General features: G+C 44.4%; 1 protein-coding gene across 2 annotated transcripts in view; it reads left to right on the forward strand.

Moving 5' to 3' along the window:
- The first annotated feature begins 14,455 nt into the window (after positions 1-14,455).
- Elovl4 (ELOVL fatty acid elongase 4) overlaps positions 14,456-21,445 on the forward strand; it is a 30,844-nt gene continuing 23,854 nt past the window's right edge. Inside the window, exon 1 of one of the 2 annotated variants that reach the window (XM_070010210.1) lies at positions 14,456-14,845. In XM_070010210.1, coding sequence (XP_069866311.1) covers positions 14,746-14,845 — 100 coding nt within the window. In that variant the 5' untranslated portion in view covers positions 14,456-14,745. Of the gene's footprint in view, positions 14,846-15,743; positions 15,837-21,445 lie in introns of those variants that run through there. The other variant, XM_070010211.1, reaches the window with a different exon arrangement.

Consider the following 21,445-nt stretch of genomic DNA (forward strand, 5'->3'; position numbering starts at 1 on the left):
ATTTGGGAACTGAACACTTCTGCCAGACACTTCTCAAGCTGGGATTGCATGTCATCTGTGCTTCACATCCAAGGATGTGAAATTAGTGTCTATGTTCGGTTACTGCATGGGTTTTTGGTGGTGTTATATGTTGGTGAGTCTAACTGTTCTAGGATTATCAGCAAGGCAATAACAGATAGTTCAAGCCAGGAATGGATCGTTAGTTCTTTCCTACCCCTTGCTCTGTTGGTGAGTTTCTGTGTTCACATCTGACACAGGAAAAATTAGATAGGCCAAGAATTGTTGCATGAGCCACAAGAAGGCTGAGGAGGGGAGAACACCGGAGCCCCAAAAGTCAAGGACAGCCTGGGCAGTGTCATGAGACTTCTACCTCACAAGTAAGGGTGAACACCTTGTTCATCCTCACAAGATGGGGTGAACAAATGCAGCAGTGGTACTCTGCTAGGCACTATGTTGAAAACGAACTACACAACTTGTGGGCAGGGATGGGAGGGAAAAACTGGGAGAGAACAAGGGAAAGGGTGATACTGTCCCAAAAGAAATGTACTTCTTTGCCTGATTTATGTAACGGTCACCTCTGTTTTTAGCATTGTCTAACAAAAGTAATTTTAAAAAGCAATGTACTCATTACCTGACTTATGAAATGACAGGCCTGTATATCGTGTTTATAATAACAATAAAAAATATATGTTAAAAAATAGGTGAGTACCAGTGACTCACCTGTGTGATCCTAACTATTTATGAGGCTGAGATCTGAGGCTCGAGGTTCTTAGCCAGCTTAGGCAGGGCCCCCATGCTCTTGCCTAACTTTCTTGTTCAAGGCTGAAGTACTATCACGTGAGCCACACAGATCCACTTTTGGCTCAGCTTCCTGAGTAACCAGGATTACAAGCATGAGCCATCAGTTCTTGGCCGAGTTCCCTCCTTAAATAATGAGATGGGTATCTTTTATTGATAAAAGGGAGGTCTTAATCATTTCCTTCATATAGCTCATATACATTTCACATCTAAAATGTATATATAAATGAATATATAAATATAAAATGTATACACACATATACATATTAAGGCTTTCTGAGGGTTGTTACACAGAGACAGCAAGGATTTCCTGAAGGGTGGAGAGCAGAGCCAGCTCCTCCCTGCCTCTTGCTCAACACGGAGCAGGTCTGCTGAGAATCCTACTTACACATGGACCCCAGGAGTGAGGAGGCTCCTGCCTGAGGCTCACTCCCTGCCTTATCTGATAGAGCAACGTGGCGACTGGTCCCATCAGAACCCACACATACCTCTAGGGGGAAGAAGTGGGCAACAGTTTTTTCAAGAGTTCCTTCCTCTCATAAAACATTCAGGACCAGAGCAGCTGTTGATGGCTGCATGGTGGAGATGGACAGAACTAAAACATAAACTAGGTAAATGATGGCATTTATTTGGACAACAAAATACATGTTTCTCCTACAGAAAACAAACCATCTAATTTGTGTGTGTCTGTATGTGGGAGGGGGGGTTGAATTCAGGGCTTTGTACTTTTGCTTGGCCTTTTTTGCTCAAGGCTGGTACTCTGCTAGACTTCAGCCTTCCAAGTAGCTAAGGTTACTGGCATGAGTGATCAGTACCAGCCCATCTGAAATTTAAAACTAAAATATGAGGGCTGGGAAGGTGGCTCAGTGGTAGAGTGCTTGCCTTGCATACATGAGGCCCTGGGTTCGATTCCTCAGTACCACATAAGCAGGGGGAAAAAAAGCCAGAAGTGGTGCTATGGCTCAAGTGGTAGAGTGCTAGCCTTGAGCTGAAGAGCTGAGGGACAGCACCCAGGCCCAGAGTTCAGGACCATGACTGGACCCAAAAAATAAAAAAAATAAATAAATAAAAATAAAAAATGATGGGGAAGGACATAGAATTGAATGGGGAAACAGCCCTTTTAAGGTAGTGAGTGCAACGGATGAGGTTCTACAAGAACAATAACAAACAAAAACCCAAAAAGGTTCTTTTTTTTCTTTTAAAAGGTAAACAGAGTGATTTATTTGAAGGCAAAAGAAGAGCCATGAAAGAAAGTAAGGAAAATTATCAGGCTCCCCGAGTAGGGAGGGGACCTCTGGATCACTTTGTGATGGACAACCAAAAAGGCTCTTTGAAATCGTATTTTGACACCTTGAAGTGGTAATCTATAATTTGGAATTGTGGTCATTTAAGAAAGCAATGTATCTTTTAAAAATCATTAATTGTTATGTTTAATCCATTACAGATGGCACTGGGAAGAAAAGCATCAAATACAATGACACCTCATGAGAATCCTGTAATTTTAATACATGAGACATTAGGGCACCGGATCCCACATCTTATTTTAACTTGCTTTGCCTTACAGGCAGCTACTGAGAAACAGGACTTTCTTTATAAAATTTATCACATTGAGTTTTTCAAAACCTGATAATTTGCACTGATCCAATTGTCTTTGTTCCACCTTAGCATGTGAAAGTGATTTGTTTTTTTTCCAAGAAATAAATGTATTTCTACTAATCCCATAAAAATGAGAGCAATACTGATAATACTGAGTCCTGACTTCCTAAAGGACAGTGTTTTATATTTGCTAATCCAAAATGACAGTGTTTTATATTTGCAGACCACTTTATAAACAGTGAACACACATGTCCTTTGATCTCCATACTAGATCTGTTCATTTGTTTTGTGTCCATACTGGTGCTGGAACTTGGGGACTGGGGCACTTTACTTTAGGTTTTAGCTCAAGGTTGGTGCTCTACCATCTAAGCCACTGGATTTCCAGCTTTTGGTGGCTTATTGAAAAAGAGACTCTTGGATTTGTCTGCATGAGCTGACCTTAAATCATGATTCTCACATCTGAGCTTCCTGAATAGCTATGATTAGAGGACAAGTGTGAGCCACCAGTGCCCAGCTCCCCTTACCGTTTATGAAGAAGGCCGTAAGAAAATGAAATGTAGACTATTTTACTGACTTGCCTTTGGCTGAAAAAAGTCAAAAGTGGGGCTGGAGGCCTGTGGCTCACACCTGTAGTCTTAGCTACTTAGGAGGCTGAGATCTGAGGATCACAGTTTGAAGTCTGTGAGGAAAGTCTGTGAGACTCTTATCTCCAATTAACCAGCAAAAAACCAGAAGAGCACTAGCCCCGAGCGCAACAGCTCAGGGACAGTACCCAGACCCGCCCCCCAAGACTGGTACCAGAAAAAAAAAGTGAAAAATGGGACTAGAACTCTGGATATTGGCTTCTTCACCCATTTTTTGAGTGGAAAGGTTATTCATAACTGTACAGATCGTGTCACTGAAAACCTCTTCCATTTCTAGAGATGAGTAAAACGTGCCCAAAGACATGTGATTCCTAGTATTTGTGCATACTTTCCTGGTGTAATTCATGGCCATGGGTTTTCATGCACTGTTGGAATAACATGTAAATCACGCTGGTAAACAGCTCAGCTCTTTGGCTTCTCCAGGAGATGGAGGCCCTGGTAGTGCTTAGTTGGCAGATCTGACTTAGAAAAGCACTTCGGCCTACTCCACCCTTTGACCCAGTTTCTGCCAGAAGTTGGCACCACCGCTCCCGAGTGGCACCCACCGCAGGTGCTCTGCACTTGCTCCATCCTGCCTTGGCAATGTTCAGGCCTCCCTCATTCACCCTGCAAAGAGCAGGAGGAGGGCAGCTCCTGTGCAGACCAGGTCAGGTTCATCTCTCCGCCACCCATTTCCTAGATTCATCCCCCTCCATTGGGCCTCTAACTCCTACCTGTGTGCTACAGGCTACGCTGACAGGGGACACACAGATTGTCACCTTGGAAGCATGTTTAGAAACCACAAGAGCTTCACACCTGCTTCCCTTAGGGCTTTCTGGTTACCCTAGATCCCTTTTATGATAAGGAAAGACAGACCCCACCCCCCAATGTGTGAGTTCTAGAGAGAGAGTGCAAACAGATGCCCAGCTAATATTTATCTTTACATATTTACATATTAATTATTAAATAATAATTTAAGATACTTAATTGGATGCTACCAGTTTCATTTTATTTTCATATTCATTATAATTTAATATTTATTTTCAATTTAATATAAATAGCTAATTTGGGGAATATTGATAAAATAGTTAAATATTTCAATGTCGGGTAACTAGCTGTAAAATAAAATGTGTTCTTTCTGCCGACTGCAGACAGGGTATGCCAGAAATAAAAGTTATGGTTTTGGGGCGGGGGGAGGATTGGGTGGGGGGGCGGGGGGAGGATGGGAAGGGTAAACAAAGGAGGAGGCTACAATGCTTGATAAGAAATGTACTCATTATCTTGCCCATGTAATTGTAACCCTTCTGTACAGTATTTTCACAATAAAAAAGTTATGGTTTTATGTACTGATTTTTGGCAAGATATTACATTAATCAGCCAGTTATGCAGGAATAATAACATTTTATGTTACTGACAGAATGATTTCTTCTATAAAGTTATTGTTGTAATTTTCACAGCTGAGCATGGTGGGATACAACTATAATCCCAGCACTTGGAAGGCAGAGACAGGAGAAGCATGAGTTCAAGGACAGTCTGGGCTATATAGTAAAACACACACCCCATCTTAACTGTTTAAGATCAATGACAGCAAAAGGCTTTCCTGTAACTTGTGCTCTATTGACAGTGATGAGCTAACACACACACACACACACACACACACACACACACACACACACACACACACACTAGTTGTATTCAAAGAGTAAAAAATTGAAATGTATTTTCAGCAAACAAAAATAAAATGAAAATTATTTTACACGTATTTTCATTATTGAGAAGCTTGGTGAAGAACAGAAAAAAATAAGGCAATTTCAGATGTATCGATTCCTCCCCTCTCTCTCTCCATATTTCTCTTCTTTATTCCTTTCTTTCCTTCTTCAATTGTTTAAACTATCTTGAAGTACTTGTACAGAGGGATTTCAATTCAACATGTCAGTTTATGTCCAGCAGTGGATCATGCTCCTCCATCTCTCCCAACCCCACCCTTCCCCTCAAGTTACTGGTTCCATTTCCACCATGTATAGTGAATATTGTGACTGCACTTACCCTCCCTTGATATCTTATCTGTCCCCTCTCCTTAATCTTACCCTCCCACCCCATCACCTCAGGCTCCACCTTCCTGGTTGTCATTTTGTTTGACTCTAAGGAGTTACACTACTGGAATTCTCCCCTGCATGTATCAGTAGCAGTTTCCTTCCCTACACAAAAGCAGTAGTTTTGGGTTCTCCATTTAAAGGCAATTTGCTGTGGGAATTGTACTTTCCTGTCACTTGCTAGGAAATGTCTGAGTAGAGTACATGAAATCCGAAGAAAAGAAGTATTTGTTGTCAACAAACATAAAAATTCTGGAGGGGGGCCGAGAAGGTGGCTCAGTGGTAGAGCGTTTGCCTTGCATGCAGGAGGCTCTGGGTTCGATTCCTCAGCACCACATAAGCAAAAAGAAAAAAGCCGGAAGTGGCGCTGTGGCTCAAGTGGTAGAATGCTAGCCTTGAGCTGAAGATCTGAGGGACAGCGCCCAGGTCCAGAGTTCAGGCCCCACGACCAGACCTAAAAAAAAAAATTCTGGAGGGCATTACATCCCTTGATAATTCTATAAGGCAGAAAATAGTGTTAATGCAATATCAAATCAAAGATTAGGGAGTATAATTCACATTAATTTTCAAGAACAATAAAAACAATGAACAATTCTAACTTATATAAATTATATTCATAGTTGCTCCATGTTGCTCTTAGTATTTTCAACACAAGATTATACTGTAGAATACCTACGTGACTATGTTTCTCCATAGTAGGAAAGTTATCAATGCTTATTTCCTGTAGGTTTTAGAACATTATACATGATTATTTAATTCAATTATTAATGAAGACAGATCATAATATCTTTAAAAAATTTTTCTCAGTGGAGTGTGACAGTGCATACCGGTAACCTCAGCACTTAGGAAGCTAAGGCAGGAGGATTGTAAGTTCAAAGCCAGCCTAGGCTACAGTATGACTTCGAGGCTAGCCTGTGACATTCTTTACCTTGAGAAGTCTTTCAATTTCAATGGTGCATATATTCCCTCTGAAGTAGTCCATTAACAATGGACTATTTATAAGTTATTTATATAAGTAAACACAAATGTATGTATGTATGTGTACATATATTTATATGTGTATATATGTATGCATACATATATGTATATATATATGTATGTGTATATATATATATATATATTTGCTGAGGTCCTATAACCCAGACTCTATGCTGGGAGAAAAGGAATTTTCATTCCAGTAGAGAGAAAGATGATCAAGTAAGGTCATTTTGGCTAATGGTGAGGACTGTGGGGGAGGGAATAAATGGTTAACAATGGAGTTCACCTTCAGCAGGCCTTCCAAGGTCTCTTGAGCTGAGACCAGGAGAGCTTAAGCCAGAATATTCCAGGCAAAGGGAAGGAGAAGCTGGGTGTTTGAGAGGAGACTGGTGTGGGTGGGCTGTGTGGGGAAGAGTAGGGGGAGGGCAGCCTGGCCCAGATGCAGGGATTCTGCACTCTGAACTTACTGGGAGGGGAGCAGGGGAGCAGGGGAGCAGGTGTGCCGCAAGCAGGCCAAGGTGACCTTGGGGGAGGAGAAACCGATTGGAAGGCTGTAGTGAGTGTTAGAACCAGCGCCCCTCCTTCAAGTTCTGCTGCCAGGGTACAAGCACCTCAGGAGGCTGAGATCTGAGGACTGAGGTTTGAAGCCAACCCCAGGCAGGAAAGTCACTGAGATGCTTATCTTCCAATCATCACCAAGAAAGCCAGAAGGGAAGCTATGGCTCAAGTGGTTCAGCACCAGGCTTGAGCAAAAGGGCCCAGGTACTGAGTTCAAGCACCAGGCCAGGCACACACACACAGGGCCCCCTGGACTTACAGGGTGGAGGGAATGTTCCCATGTAAGAAATTGGAGAATGGGCAGGAAAGGCACAAGCTCCATCAGATGTTTGTCAGCACCTCTCCTGCATCGAGGCAAAGGAGAAGAATCAATGCTGACATGTTGGACACAGATGTCTGCCAAGAAAACCTTCCAAAATATTAGCTAGTTCTTCTGTTTATAATCCTCTATACCTATTGTGTACCAGAAAAATCCAAATGCACATCTTCCTTCTTTGCAGTAGTGGTGTTTGAACTTAGGGCCTCCTCACCTGAAAGACAGGCAAGCTACTCATAAAGCCACACTGCCAGGTCTCAATTGCTTCACACTTTGAATATATATATTCTTATTCTATATGAGAATCATTTGTATTCTTTACATATATTCATATTCTCTATACATATCTACATATATTCTATACATATCTATAAACATCTAGATATATTTAACTATATCTATCTATATTTATCTATCTGTAGATATAGGTATCTATACATATATATCTAGGTATAGATCAATATGTATAATGTTTATTAACTGATATTTAAGTTCTCAGCCAGAAATATGCACTCATTGTGTTCAATTAAGTTGGTTCTCTTGGGAGCATATTGTGGCTCTGCTTAGAATACTTAAGCTGATGTTATAAAGTGTTGATATATACAAGTGTAATGCATTTTATAGGGAATCTCCCTTTGAGGAATAAAAATTATTAACACATGTGTTTACCAGGAACTCCTTCTCTAGGCTAGTTTACCTCTTCTCATCTAGAACCCAAGAATCTTCGAGGCAAAAACAGCCTGGCATACCAAGCAAACACAACATAGTAGATACTCAGTGGCTATTTGTTGAATGAACAAAATAATTGCTATCTATTTATGGTGCACATGTTAGTTATTACCTTTTCCAGTAAGCCACAAACACCCTCAAAGTTAGATCCTTTTGTTGTATTCTACCATACTGCAGTCTTCGTCTTGTCATTGATGCTGAGGTTTGAGGTTAAAATCACCTATGTCTCCATTATTGCAATACTTACTGGATGCCAAAGGCTGTAGTGGTGAGATTAACTCATTTTCCAAAGTAACACAGAATACAAGGAGTCACTTACCATAAATGACTACATTTTATTAAATTCCCCTTTATACTTATCTCTTTGATACTGTCAACTCTTTGAAGACAGTGCTTGCCTCATAACAGAACAGTGGCAAGCAACATTTATTGAGAAGCTTGAATAAGCTTCTTTGAATATTTGACTTTATTTGAGCACCATAAAATGCTAATGTTGTAGGTACTATTATATTATCAAACCTAAAGATATACACAATAGTTGTTTCTCTGGAATAAATACCTAGAAGTAAAATTACTGCAAAAGGCTAATTTTTTTAACTTTTTATTTCTTCTTTATAATGTGAAAGTCTTCATCTTTAGATTGGTTACAGATGTATTTGCAAAGTGAATACAAAGTTCCCATATGCCTCACACCCAGCTCCCTTATCGCTTATACCACTCATTAATGTGGTACCTTGTCACGATTACTGAACAAATATTGAATCCCTATGTCATTCAGGTCTTTCTTTTTTTCTTCCTTTCTTCCTTCCTTCTTTCTTTCCTTCGTGCCAGTCCTGGGGCTGGACATTGTCCCTTGTGCACAGGGCTAACGCTCTACCACTTGAATCAGAGTTCTGTTTTCAGGGTTTTTGGGTGGTTAATTGGAAATAAGCCTTATGGATTTTCCTACCTGGGCTGGATTCTGATAACACTCTTCAGAACTCAGCCTCCTGAGTAGCTAGGATTATAGGTGTGAGCTACCATTTTAAGGAGTACTAGTTAGCTATTTTGTAGACTGTCCAAATAAGTGGAACTTTTCTGATATTTTTCTCATGATTAGAGTTTAGGAGAGAAAGACCACAGAGGAAAACTCATTTTCATCACATGAGAAGAAAAATATATATTATGACTATTTCTTACCTCTGTTGACATTGATCATTTGTTTGTGGCAGCATTACACGCGTTTATCTGTTTTAGTATTAGTTTCTTTCCTGTTTTAATTCTGCACATTTAGAAAGAAGTCTCTATGTGAAGCCCACACTGAAGAAGTTGATATCTTTACCTCCTTGAAGATGGCGTATCTGCATAAATTATTTGCAAAGGAATTTTTTTCTTTTTGTAGTGCTAGAGTGTAACCCACGCTTCATGCATACATGTGCTCTACCATTGAGCCCATCCCTACCACTGCAAACAAGGTCTGTCCATCCGTCTGTCTGTCTATCTATGTATCTATCTATCTTCACATTATTATTTACATATTTATTTTCTCTAGTGCTGAGCATTGAACACCAACATCTTTGTCACAGTACTTTATAAATATCACATCTATACACAACTATAGTATCTATGTTAAGCCAATAATGAGTGTATAGTAATGTATTCCATTCTATTTATCTCTATTCTATTTATCCACGAGTCTTTTTCCTCCTCCTCCTCCTCCTCCTCCTCCTCCTCCACCTCTTCCTCCTCCTTCTTTTGCTGATGCTGGAGCTTGAACTCAGGGCCTGCACGCTGTCCCTTAACTTTTTCTCTCAAGTCTGGTACTGTACCATTTGAGCCACAGCTTCACTTCTAGCTTTTGGATGATGAATTGGAGATAAGAGTCTCATAGACTTTCCTGCCAGGGTTGGGTCTAAGCTCATATCCTGAGATTTCAGCCTCCTGAGTAGCTAGGATTACAGGAGTGAGCTACTGGCACTTGGTTGGGAAGCTTGTTTCTTTATATGGCTGAGTAATATCTCATTGATGATGTGCAACACTTAACCCATTCACCTATCAGAGGACATCTTGGCCACTTCTGATTTGGGAAGATTTTGAATAAAACTCCAATAAGCATCCATGTGCAGGTGTGTGTGTGTGTGTGTGTGTGTGTGTGTGTGTGTGTGTGTGTGTGTGTGTGTGTGTGTGTGTGCATGCACGTACTCACGCACATGCATGCACGTACTCACGCACACTACTGGGGATTGAACCCAAGGTGTGTGCTTGTTTGTTGACATGTTTGGTTTGTTTCTGAGACAGCATCTTGTTATGTAACACAAACTGGCCTCCACCTCATAACCATTTTCCTGCCTTTTGCTCTCAAGAGCTGGGATACAGGTGTATCTCACCATACCTGGCTGAGGAAAATTTTTTCTTTCTTTTTTCTTTCTTTGCTGTATTGGTGTTTGAATTTACCTTTGTTAGGCAGGTTTGTTACTACTTGATCCATGGCTCCAAACCCTTCCCAAGAGAACAAATACACCTTTACTTAAGTTTGCATACCTTTTAATCCTGGGGACACAGCACCACATAATTCTATTGTCCAATGGTCTTGGCTTTGGACAAAGTTACTTCTCAATTTAACCCAAATTATGCCACTGTTTTCATGGCTCCAACTTCCCCAGATGATTCTGCTTTTGTGCCATTTGCTGCCAGGAGCACCCATATTGTGTTGTTGTCCTTGGCTTTGTATATATAGGCACAACTCTTGCTTGAGTAGAATTCAGCTTTGTTTTTGTGAATATTTACTTTCGCAAATGCCGTTTTGGCAATTTGAGGATTTTTACTACCGGTCACATGCTTGCCACATGGGTTTTTACACTAGAGTCTCCTGGTCACTGGTTTTGTTTTTCAGGCAGGGTGTATTTTTGCTTAGGGCTGGCTTCGAACCAGCATCTCCCTACCTTTGCCTCCCAAGCAGCTAGGTTTACAGGCACATACCATCATGTCCAACTCATTGATTGTGACAGGAGTCTCAATAACTTATTTTTCCTAGGTAGCAAGTAACCATTCTGATCTCTACCTCCCAAGTACTTGGGATTATAGGTGTGAACCACTAAACACCTTCTTCTAGAAGTATATATTCCCTTTGGTTCTGGAAGCCCAGCAAAAATGGCCACAGACCACAGCATTCTAGCTATATTTTCCTTATTTATTTATATTTATTTTTAATTTGTGCCAGACCTGGGGCTTGAAACCAGAGCCTGGGCACTGTCCCTTAGTTTTTTTGCTCAAGGGTGGTACTCTACCACTTGTCCCGCAGCTTCACTTCTGGCTTCTGGGTGGTTAATTGGAAACGAGAATTTCATACACCTTCCTGCCTGGCCTGGCTTTGAACTGTGATTCTCAGATCTCAGCCTCCAGAGTAGTTGGGGTTATAGGCATAAGCACTAGCACCCTCCTGGCTCATTTTGGTTTTGAGAAGTTTTAATCACAGTTGCCTTCCCTAAGCTCTGAAATGTTGGAAGAGAATATGGAGCAGAGGTTTCCAATATCTTGTTCTGTGTGGTTGAAAGTAGCTGGGCAGCTCGTTCAATATTTTGCTTATGAATTTCTTCTACTATATGTCTAAGCTCATTCCTCATAATCTTGTCTTGAAATGCTTGAGTATGGTCCAGTTTAGCCAAGTTAGAAGCCAGCCCAGGAAGGAAAGTTCAAGAGGCTTTTAGCTTCAATTAGCCACCTATAAGCCAGAAGTGGAGCTGTGGCTCAAGGGGTAGTGTGCTAGCCTTGAGCAAAAAAAATCTCAGGGATAGGGCTCAGGCTCTGAGTTCAAGCCCCTGGGCTGGCACACACACACACACACACACACACACACACACACACACGAAGTCTCTGGGCTGGTGTATGTGGTTCATTGCTCCTGCAAGTTCAAGGCTGAGTGCAAACCCATGTTATTAAAGAGACTCAGATTTCCCCCAGTTTTCTTTTCTGTACTATCATCTGCACTGCCTTAAGTGCTGTATTCAGGGAAACCTTGGCTTTTTCCAGTCTGTTCCTTGAAACTCCTCCAGCTTCTGCCCATGACCCAGTTCCAACAACCAATTCTCAATACAAATCTCTGTCTTTTCTGTTTTTGTGCTGCAAAAATGCAATACACAATATTGGATAATTTTTGGAGAACAGGGACTCACTTCTTACGGTTCTGAAGTTGGGAATTACAAGATGTGCCTAGTGAATAGATGGCTTGCTGGCTGCATCTGTCTATAATGGAATACACTGCTCATGCCTGAGTTCAAACACAGCATTAAGAACTTCATAAACGGCATTAGTCATTCATGAAGGCTCTGTCCTCAGGACCCAAATCTCCCATGGCTCTCACCTCTCAACTCTGTCCTGTTAGTGGTTCATTTCCAACACTATGAAAGACATAAACAAAGCACAGAAGGGATTCTTGGTTCTAGGCAGTCACTGTGTCAGTCATTTGGGAACTGATTTCAGACTTTGGACTTCATATCAGGCAAGAGGGCTTCTGAGTCGGGTGATTTCCACAGCTCTGTTTCTTGGTGTGTGTTTGAACTGTTCATAAATAAATACAATAGTACTTTTTGAGATAGAATGTGGACACGAGGATCCAAGTTCACCTGCCTCTCCTAAATTCTGTTGGTTTTGTCTGATTTTTTTAAATATGTGACTCGCGCCCCCTAGTGAACAAAAAACTTAGGTTGCCCTCCAGTTGAAGCCAAGGGAAAACCAGGTGCTGTTCATGTTGTATTATATGTATTATGATGTTTGTATGTGTGACTGAAAGCAACGTGCTCTCCCTAAGTTAGGATTCCACATATATAAGAAATAGTTTTGTAAGCAATGTACAACTGAATCTGTACTCCTTTATTTCCAATTAACCAGCAAAAAGCTGGAAGTGGAGGTGTGGCTCAGGTGGTAGAGTGCTAGCTTGGGGAAAACAAAAACAAAACAAATGAGTGCATGACACTTTGAGTTCAAGCCCCAGTACCAGCCCAAGGGGAAAAAAAAGTAGATTGTTATCCCATTTCCAAATGAAAAAAACTTGACTTCAGGTCCTGGATACTTCTTAGAGCTTCTCTGCTCAGGGAGCATGCTACCACTTGAGCCACAGTGCAAATTCAGGCTTTTTTTTGTGTGTGTGTGGTTTAACGGAGATAAAACCTTATGGGCTTTCCAGCAAGGCTGATCTTGAATCTCAATGCTCAGATCTCAGCCTCCAAGTAGCTAGGATTACAGGTGTGAGCTGCCAGCACCTGGCTTGACTAATTTATTTAAACAAATATTTGACAAATAAATTACATCTTGATTGGTTGATGACAAGAACAAGTATTTCAAGAAGACTAATTGAGTTATACAATAAATCGGTTACTTTTAAGGACCTGTTCTCCCTAGATTTTCAATCACTTAAATAATCAGTTATGCCCTGAAAGTAGTGTGTTATAATTATCATATATATATATAATTACTATTTATAGCCTTGGGTTAGGGCTTCATCCAGTGACAATCATTGTTTTAGTATGCTCCCAATATAAAACATAAAGGACATATAACAAGTCCATGGAAAAGAAATCAATCTAATACGATAAGAGGTAGCTTCCAGATTTCTTTCACAATGTCAAAGGACTAAAGCAACCACACACTTGACTCAGCAGCCTTGAAAATGACACATCCTATATCAGTGGAGAAAAGTTTAGAGAAAAAGGTAGGCGGCATATTAGAAATAGATGAAAGTGCCTTTAGATTTGTGTCAGAAACGATCAGATTATGAGTTGGATGTAGTATATTTTTTGCTACTTTTCAGGGGTCACCTCTCCTAATTGCCTCCCAGTTTTTGGGAGAGAACAATGCTTATTTTTATCTATTTTGCTGGTTCTGGGGTTTGCTGAACTCGGGGCCTGGGCGCTATCCCTGGGCCTCTGTGTGCTCAGGGCTGGCGCTCTACCACTTGGGCCACAGCGCCACTTCCATCCACAGTGCCACTTTCATCCAGCTTTCTTGGTACTTTACTGGTGATAAGAGTCTCACAGACTTTCCTGCCCGGGCTGGCTTCGAACCGCGATCCTCAGATCGCAGCCTCCCCTCCACTCGGGAGACTAAGTGTGAGCCACCAGCGTCTGGCTAAATTTTTTTTTTTTAATTAAAACCAAAATGTCCTTTCCCTTCCCGGAGGCGGCGGTCCTTGATCTCCGAGGCCCTAGGTCCGTTCGCTGCACTGCCTCCGGGGCCAGGAGAACCCGGAGGCCCTGGGCTGGCACACTCGGATCCGGGGACCATCGGCTGCACGTCGACCGTGTCCACCGACCAGGGGCGGGCGAGCGTCGGCGCCCACGCGGGGTTCGGCAGCTCAGGGGTCCCGGGCACGCGCGGGGGGCGGGACGGCGCCGGTGCAGGTGCGGGAGGCCGGCCGCCAGGGACTGCGGGCGGGTGACGACACCCGGGCGCCTCGCCCACTGCCTCATCGGTTTCCCAGGGCGACTCCGGGAGGTGTGCCAGGTCCCCCGCGGCGAGGCTGAACCTCCTCGTCCTCCTCCTCGGGGGTGGGGGGTGCAGGACAGGGCCCGGGTGGCGGGAGGAGGGGCCCAGGCTGCAGGACCGGCCGTCGGAGGGGGGGGGGGGCGGGGTGTGGGCCGCAGTGCGCCTGCGTGCAGCATCCCCGCGCCGTGGAGAGGCGTCGCGCGCGCGCGTGCAGGCGGAAGAGGGGCGCGCCGCCGTCCTCCCCGCCCCGCCCCCCTGCGGCCCCCCCCCGCCCCGCGCGCAGTCACGTGACGCCGGCGGAGGAGATTGGAGCCGCGGCGGCGCGGGAGGCTCAGTGGTGCAGCGCCTGGCGCGCGCGGCGGGTCCTCCTCCTCCTTCTCCTCCTCCTCCTCATCTTCCTCGTCTCCCGGGAACCCGGGCCGCACCTCCGGCCCCGCGCTCCGGCCGCCGCCTTCGCATCCCCGGCCGCCGCGGCGCCGGGAGGAGGAGGAGACGCCGCAGGCCGCCGCCCGCCGCCCGCCGCCCGCCGCTCCTCGGCCTCCGCGGTCACCGACCCGAGGGGTCTCCGTGCGCCCGCCGCCCGCCGCCTGCCGCGATGGGGCTCCCGGACTCGGAGTCGGGCGGGGTCCTCAGCGCGATGTCCACGGCGCTCAACGACACGGTGGAGTTCTACCGCTGGACCTGGTCCATCGCAGGTACCGGCGCCGCGCCCCGCCCCGTCCTCGCCCGGCCTCGGTCCCCGGCCCCCGGGCTGCCCCGGCCGCCCCGCGGCTGTTAGGGCCCGGGTCCGAGCCGGTGGCGGCGGCGCGGAGGCGCCCGGTCCTCCCCACCGAACGTTAAGGCCTCCCCGACCCCGACTCGGGGCGAGCGCGTCTCCCCGGGCTCCCGCGCTCATCCTCTCGCGCCTCGGGTGGGGATCCAGCCGGTCAGGTGCAGCCGGGGCCGGCGCTCCCTGTCCGGCGCCCCCCCAACCCATCCGCGCTCATCCCCGGCTGCCGGTACCCGGGCACGGGGGCGGAGAGGCGGAGAGACGGCTGGAGAGGACCCGGGACCCCGCGGGAGCTGTCCCTCGGCTCCCCGGGCCTCCCATTGCTTTGACCAAGCTCCGGGAGTGATTCTTGCTCCGGGCCGCCCATCCGGTGTGTATGTATAAGAATTGGGCCGAAAAGTGAGGCTTTCCAGAAGCAAATCCGCATAAGGCGCTGGTCCGCTCGGCCGTGCGCACTGCAGCGCACTCGGGGAGGGGGCCGGCGGCGGGGAGGGGGCCGGCGGCGGGGAGGGGGGAGCTCTCTCCGGACCCCCGAGCGCGTCCAGGGTTCTCCTAAGGCAGCCAGCAATCCCCGCTGTTCAGTTTGACAGGACTGTCATTTGGTTGATTCCTTCCCCCTCCCCTCCCCTTTGGGTAGCTTTCCCAGCCGAAGCGATTGTGATTCCCATTTTGCCATTTGCTCTTCCTTTGCTCTGTTGCGTTTGGTGTCAAGCCACCCTTGAAATCTGAAACACGAGGCTGGAAGGACTTGGGAGGCCATCTTCTGAATTCGGTTTTCACACGTTTGCAGTGTGGCACCGCATCTCAGCAGGAGATCGGGCCCCTTAGGCCCGGGAAGAGATGAATGGGGTTGATATGGTTAGAGCGTGCGAGAGGGATGAGCAGGACGGTGAGATGCGGGAAGGATTCCGTTGTGGGTAAGGTGCTTCCTGGACTTTCGCATGAGACAAATGATTTTTTGACATCCACACTGCATTGATTTTTGAAAGAGCATCATGTTTTAGAATTCACATTTGACACACACTCAGAGATAAGCTATGTAAGAAGGCCTTAGAACTGAAAAGGCAAGTGGTTTTGCCTATTGATTTAACATCAGGGTCCCTCTGGGTACCCCAGGCTGGCTGTGATTCCCCTTGCCTAGGCCTCTTAAGTTCTGGGACTGTGGGTGTGTACCACCACACTTGTTACAGAGGTTGGCGGTGGTCGGGTGCTGCTGCTTGGAGTCTGTCACACTGATGTCAGGTCGGGCCTGCCCACCCAGGAAGATGTCCCCTTCACTCCATCTCTGTGACTCCGCATGGGACATTGCATCAGAGTTCTGTTGTGCAACTGTTCTGAGCTGTATAGCAGACAAGTTTCTCCAGCAGGTAATATCAGTTTGTATACTCCGAGTGAGACATTGTTGAGGTCCTCCAATATCCTTCCAGCCAGAGCCACACCTAGGAGTTCTCAGCCATCTGTCATTCCCTTCCTGTCCTGGAGCTTTCTCACGTTCTGCGTCTCAGAAAGAAAAATCGAGAGCAGAGGTAGAACACAAACCTTTCTGAGATGGTTAATTCCTTCCTAGTGATGTTTGGATGAAAAAGATCATGGATGGAAGAGGAAGTTCTGTGTGCTCCGCTCTTGTGAAGACTGCAGGACATGTAAAGTAATAGAATATCACAGGTCAAGAAGTGAGACTATCAGCGGAACTCAAGTGACCTCTCACTAGCAGGTGGGAGGGAAAGCATTCACCTGCACTCTTGTGATCTGCTTACGAAACCTGAGACCATGCCCTGGTCTCAGTCTTGAGCTACCTTGTGTAGGCGGAGATGACTTTTCTCCCAGAGAGGCCCCTTCTCCTTGCTGCTGTTGTAAGGATGACCATTCATTTCTGGTTGATACAAATGGATATAAACGGAGTTCAGGGGAATGCCTCTCTCCTTCCATGTCCCTCTCTCTCTGCTTCCTCTGGTCCTTCCATTAGCCTCAACCATGCTGCTCCCCTTCTTAGAACAGCTCTTCTGTAATCTCGTGAAAATCTGGCTGAGGTGGCTTCGGGCTTATTAGACAAGGTAGAAGAAAAGTTGGCAAGTCAGGTATTTGGACAAAGAGAAATCAGAGAGGGTAGGAGAGAAAAGGCAGTGTGATGGTCAGATGCAAATTATTCAGGAAGAACAATAAAGGAGCCAAGTCTCGTTCCCTGGGTCTTTTTAGTCCTAGGACTGTGGTTGCAGCTTTTCCTTCCTCTTTTTATTCTTTCATATACGTTTTTCTCTATCAATGTGCAAATCAACTACAGCCACTTTACACTATCAGAAAAGAAGCACTTACAGATTTGTAGAGTATATTTGAGAGTCTAGGCAATTCTTTTTTTTTTTGCCATAGGGCAAATAGTTTCTAGAAAAAAAAGATCATTTTGATCTTTTATACCAAATTGTTTTTTAACAAACCATACCCAAAGCAAGGTGATAAAAGCAGGCTTTTCCAAAGCACATACTGGCAAATACAGAATAGGATCCGCAGCGTGCTGACACAGAGCGTGTTGCCTTTCATGTAGTAGCAGTGCAGTGTACACTGGAAAAGCTGTTCTTTAGGAAAACAGTCAAAATACTTTGTGACTTTCCTAAATGGTATGTTTAGATATTTAGAACAAGGAAGGTAATGTCGATCTAAGATAAGAAATTGTAGACTCACGTGGGACTTTTTATTCCTTCATCCTCTTTATTTTTCCTGTTTATGTTATGAATACATCCGAATGATTAGGACTACGACCCTAGACCTAGTTTCTACTTAAGAAGTATTCAGATTTTAAACTGACAAATCTAAATATTCCTCATTATATAAATACCCATAGTATTTACTTGCATTCAATTTTGTTACTTCAATAAAGGTTTCTCTGCACCCAACATTTAGCATAGAACTGCAGTAAATCCAGGTGTCTCCTAAGCTGCCATGTTTTTTTCTGGCCAAGTGGTTTTATGTAGGTCTTGTTTGTGGGTGCAAATTTATGTTGGGTGGGGAGCAATTGACATTAATCCTCTGTACTTTGATGGTAAGTTTTCATATTTTATTTGGTAGTTGAAGTGAAGACATGAAAGGCCAACTTAGGTCAGGCTTTTCATTTGTTTGTTTGTGCTGGTACTGGCAATTTAAACTCAGTCCTCGTGCTTTCCCTTAGCTTTTTTATTCAAGTCTGATGCTCTACCACTTGAGCCACACCTCTACTTCTTGCTCTTTGCTGGTTAATTGGAATAAGAGTTTCAGGGGTATTTTTGCCCAGGCTGGCTTCAAACCTCAATCCTCAGATCTCAGCCTCTTGAATAACTAGGATTATGGACATGAGCCTCCAGCTCCCAGTCGTAGTTGAGTTGTTGAGTTTTACTTTGGCGTGAGTGATAAGAGAGGAAGAATTCCTATAAGACGATGGTGCAGTCTGGAAGCCAGCCTCAGATGGCCCTTCAGGGGCACAGGTCTGGAGGACACTAGGCTGAGTTTACAAAGCACCCAGCTTGAGGTGACCTGTTCACAGTAAGGCCTAGTGGAAGACCTAGGGAAGTGCAGGAAAGTCTTTCTCTACGGTAACCTCTGCTGTCCAGCTACACCTCTGTCTTGAGTTGGGAAAGGAAGGGCCATTTGGGGATTTTTTTCCCCCTACAGCAACTAGTGGGTCATCCAGTTCTGATGTGGGCCCCCAGCCCACTCCAATAAGCTGGAGCAAAGGCAGCTTTATCCTAGGGATGGCAAGGTCCCAGAGGAGCCTGAAGCTCACACGTAAGCATGCTGCTGTCCATCTGACTGGCTGTCAGTTACTGTTCAGCTTTTCATCTGCCTTACTATCTGAAACAGGTTTGGTTTGTTTGGCTTAACCTGGATCATGCCTTCTTTTTATTTCACATTCTGCCTGTTTTAATTAGTAATCATTCATTTTACATCATATGCGAGTATGGGGTTTCATTTACATACCTCAGCATACCCATCTGTAGGCCATGGCTTCTAACATGGACTTCCCCTTGGTCAGGATTTTTTTTCGTCAGTGATGTCTCAGCTCCTTTGCAGTGTCCATGTTAGGTGTTCTTTGGTTTGTGTGCTTTGTTTTGAGTTTTTCTTTCACCCCAACTTTCCTGACAGTCTCCCATCCACTCCCTGGCCACAGCTTGCAATGAAACATGGGATTGCACATGGAATCTTAGGGGGCTCAGCCATGGGGTTCTGAGACTAGTGTCAGGGCACGGTTTGAGGCATATGGGTTCTTTTTCTTTGGTTCAGGGAGGCAGAGATAAGAAGAATTAAACCAAACTCCAGAAGTGCTTTTGTGGTCTTCAGTCACAAAGCGCTTCACTTTCCTTTTCAAATTCAGTCTCCAAAGGGGATTTTTTTTTCTCAAGTCATATGATATCATTTGTAAATGATTTAACACTAAACATGGATTAGCGCAATGAGTTACTTTTCATTTAAGGCCTTTCTTTAGAGTTAGGTATGTCTTAGCACAAAGAGAAGCATTTAGTAAGTCTGTCTTTTCTCACTTTAGATGTCTATTTTCTCCATGTCATTAGAGATTTTGCATGTGACAAATCCAGGTGCTATTATTACTTCTCCTGAGAATGAGAATGTATGAAAACAAACTATTTTTAAAAATCACTTGAGTTGGACTTTTTAGAAAAAAAGAAGAGGAGGAAGTACTTAGGGCTTTCAGGAGCAGCATCCTAGTTATCTTTCTGTCTTGGACAATCAGAGTTCCCCTGCCCCTTGGCCTGCAGCACTAGTCAGGGTGAACAACTCAGTTGTTCAGGAGAGAAGATGTGCCTGGCCACGTGTACTTTGTGTTTTTTTTTTCTTTTTTTTGGTCTGGTCGTGGGGCCTGAACTCTGGGCCTGGACACTGTCCCTCAGCTATTCAGCTCAAGGCTAGTGCTCTACCACTTGAGCCACAGTGCCACTTCTGGCTTTTTTCTTTTTTTTGCTTATGTGGTGCTGAGGAATTGAACCCAGGGCCTCAGGCATGCAAGGCAAGCGCTCTACCACTGAGCCACCTTCCCAGCCCCGCCACGTGTACTTTGTTCCTTCCCCTTGCCTTTCCCCTGTTCCCCTCTCTAGATGCCCTGTATCCCATCCCTGCTTTCCAAGGCCGTTTCTGACCAGGGTACGCTGGAACAAGTGAACACATGCATAAATCATGAACACACGATGCAATTCTGCACTATTGCCTCCTCATTATGTTGCTTACCTCTTTGTATTTTTCTCTCCAGCACTAGTCTCACTGTGCATTCATTCCAGACTGGCCTCAAACTCCAGGTCCTCCCAGGGGATTGCCTCCCCAGGGGAGTTTTGCCTCCCAGGGGATTGAATTGCAGGCATGTACCCACCTCACTCCACTAATCTGCATACATTTGAATAGTGACACAGTATGATTGCTAAACACTAATACAGCTTTAGACCAAACCAATTACAAATTCTTTTTTTAAAAATATTTTTCTTCATGTGTTCCCCTTTATTCCATTTTACTTTCATATACTTTTTTTTTTTTTGATTGTTTGTGAGGCTTGAACTCTGGGCCTGGGCGCTGTCCCTCAGCTCTTCAGATCAAGGCAAGCACTTTACCTCTTGAGCCACGTGCCACTTCTACAAATTTTTTTAAATGATTTTTATCCTCACTTGATTGTAAGTTTAATTGATGTTGACTAAATATACTGAATGAATCAACATAGTAAGTCATTCAGTAGCACAAAAGAGATATAAAAATCAGAATTACTCTTTTCTCTTTTTTGTATATGCCAAAGCTTTGCAGTGGGTATGGAAATGGGGGCATAACCTTGTCCCGTGAACGGGAAGAATTCTGGCATTTTGGTGGCCCTGCTTTCCTCTGGGGGCTACTGCTAAATAGTCACACGAGCTGGAAAACGCCCTTTGCTTTTCCCAACCTCACCTTTTCCAGGATATCTTCACCACTGCCTGGCTTTATTCTTTGAGCAGATAAAGCAATGTCAAGTAATGTAACATTGATTGTTAGTTGAAAAAATCTCACTTAAATATTTTTCCTGCAAAACTGCTATCAACAATGTCCAAAAACAAAGAATAGCAGATTTGTACTTAGTCCTTTCGGCTTCATCTTATAGCTTCCACAAGAAATATGTAAGGGAGTAGGGAGAGGATGGAAGCACTTAGGCACCTGCTGCAAAATAGCTCTATGCCTATTTAACTTTATCACAGTTCCTTAAGATAAGTAAGAGCTGAAGTCTGTATAGATCAATATAGTTTATATCATGCACTTTATTGAGTTCTTTTATTTCCTAAAGACTTAGATATCCATCTATACTCAATCTCACATTCTTCATCTTTTTTTCTATAGAGAATACAAAATTTTATCATCATCATTACAGAAAGTTTCAGTTACAGACACTTTATATTTGACTATTTCTAGGTATCAAAGATCAGGAAGATTTCAGTTTCAGCCAAAAAGTTAGTGAGACCCCATCTCAATGAGTAAGCTGAGTGAGGTGGGTAGTGACTGTCATCTAAACCATGTAGGAGGGATAACTTAGAGAATC

The sequence above is a fragment of the Dipodomys merriami genome, unplaced genomic scaffold, assembly GCF_024711535.1.
Source record: "Dipodomys merriami isolate MVZ:Mamm:240054 unplaced genomic scaffold, mDipMer1.0.p SCAF_8, whole genome shotgun sequence".
In the NCBI taxonomy this organism is placed as follows: Eukaryota; Metazoa; Chordata; class Mammalia; order Rodentia; family Heteromyidae; genus Dipodomys; species Dipodomys merriami.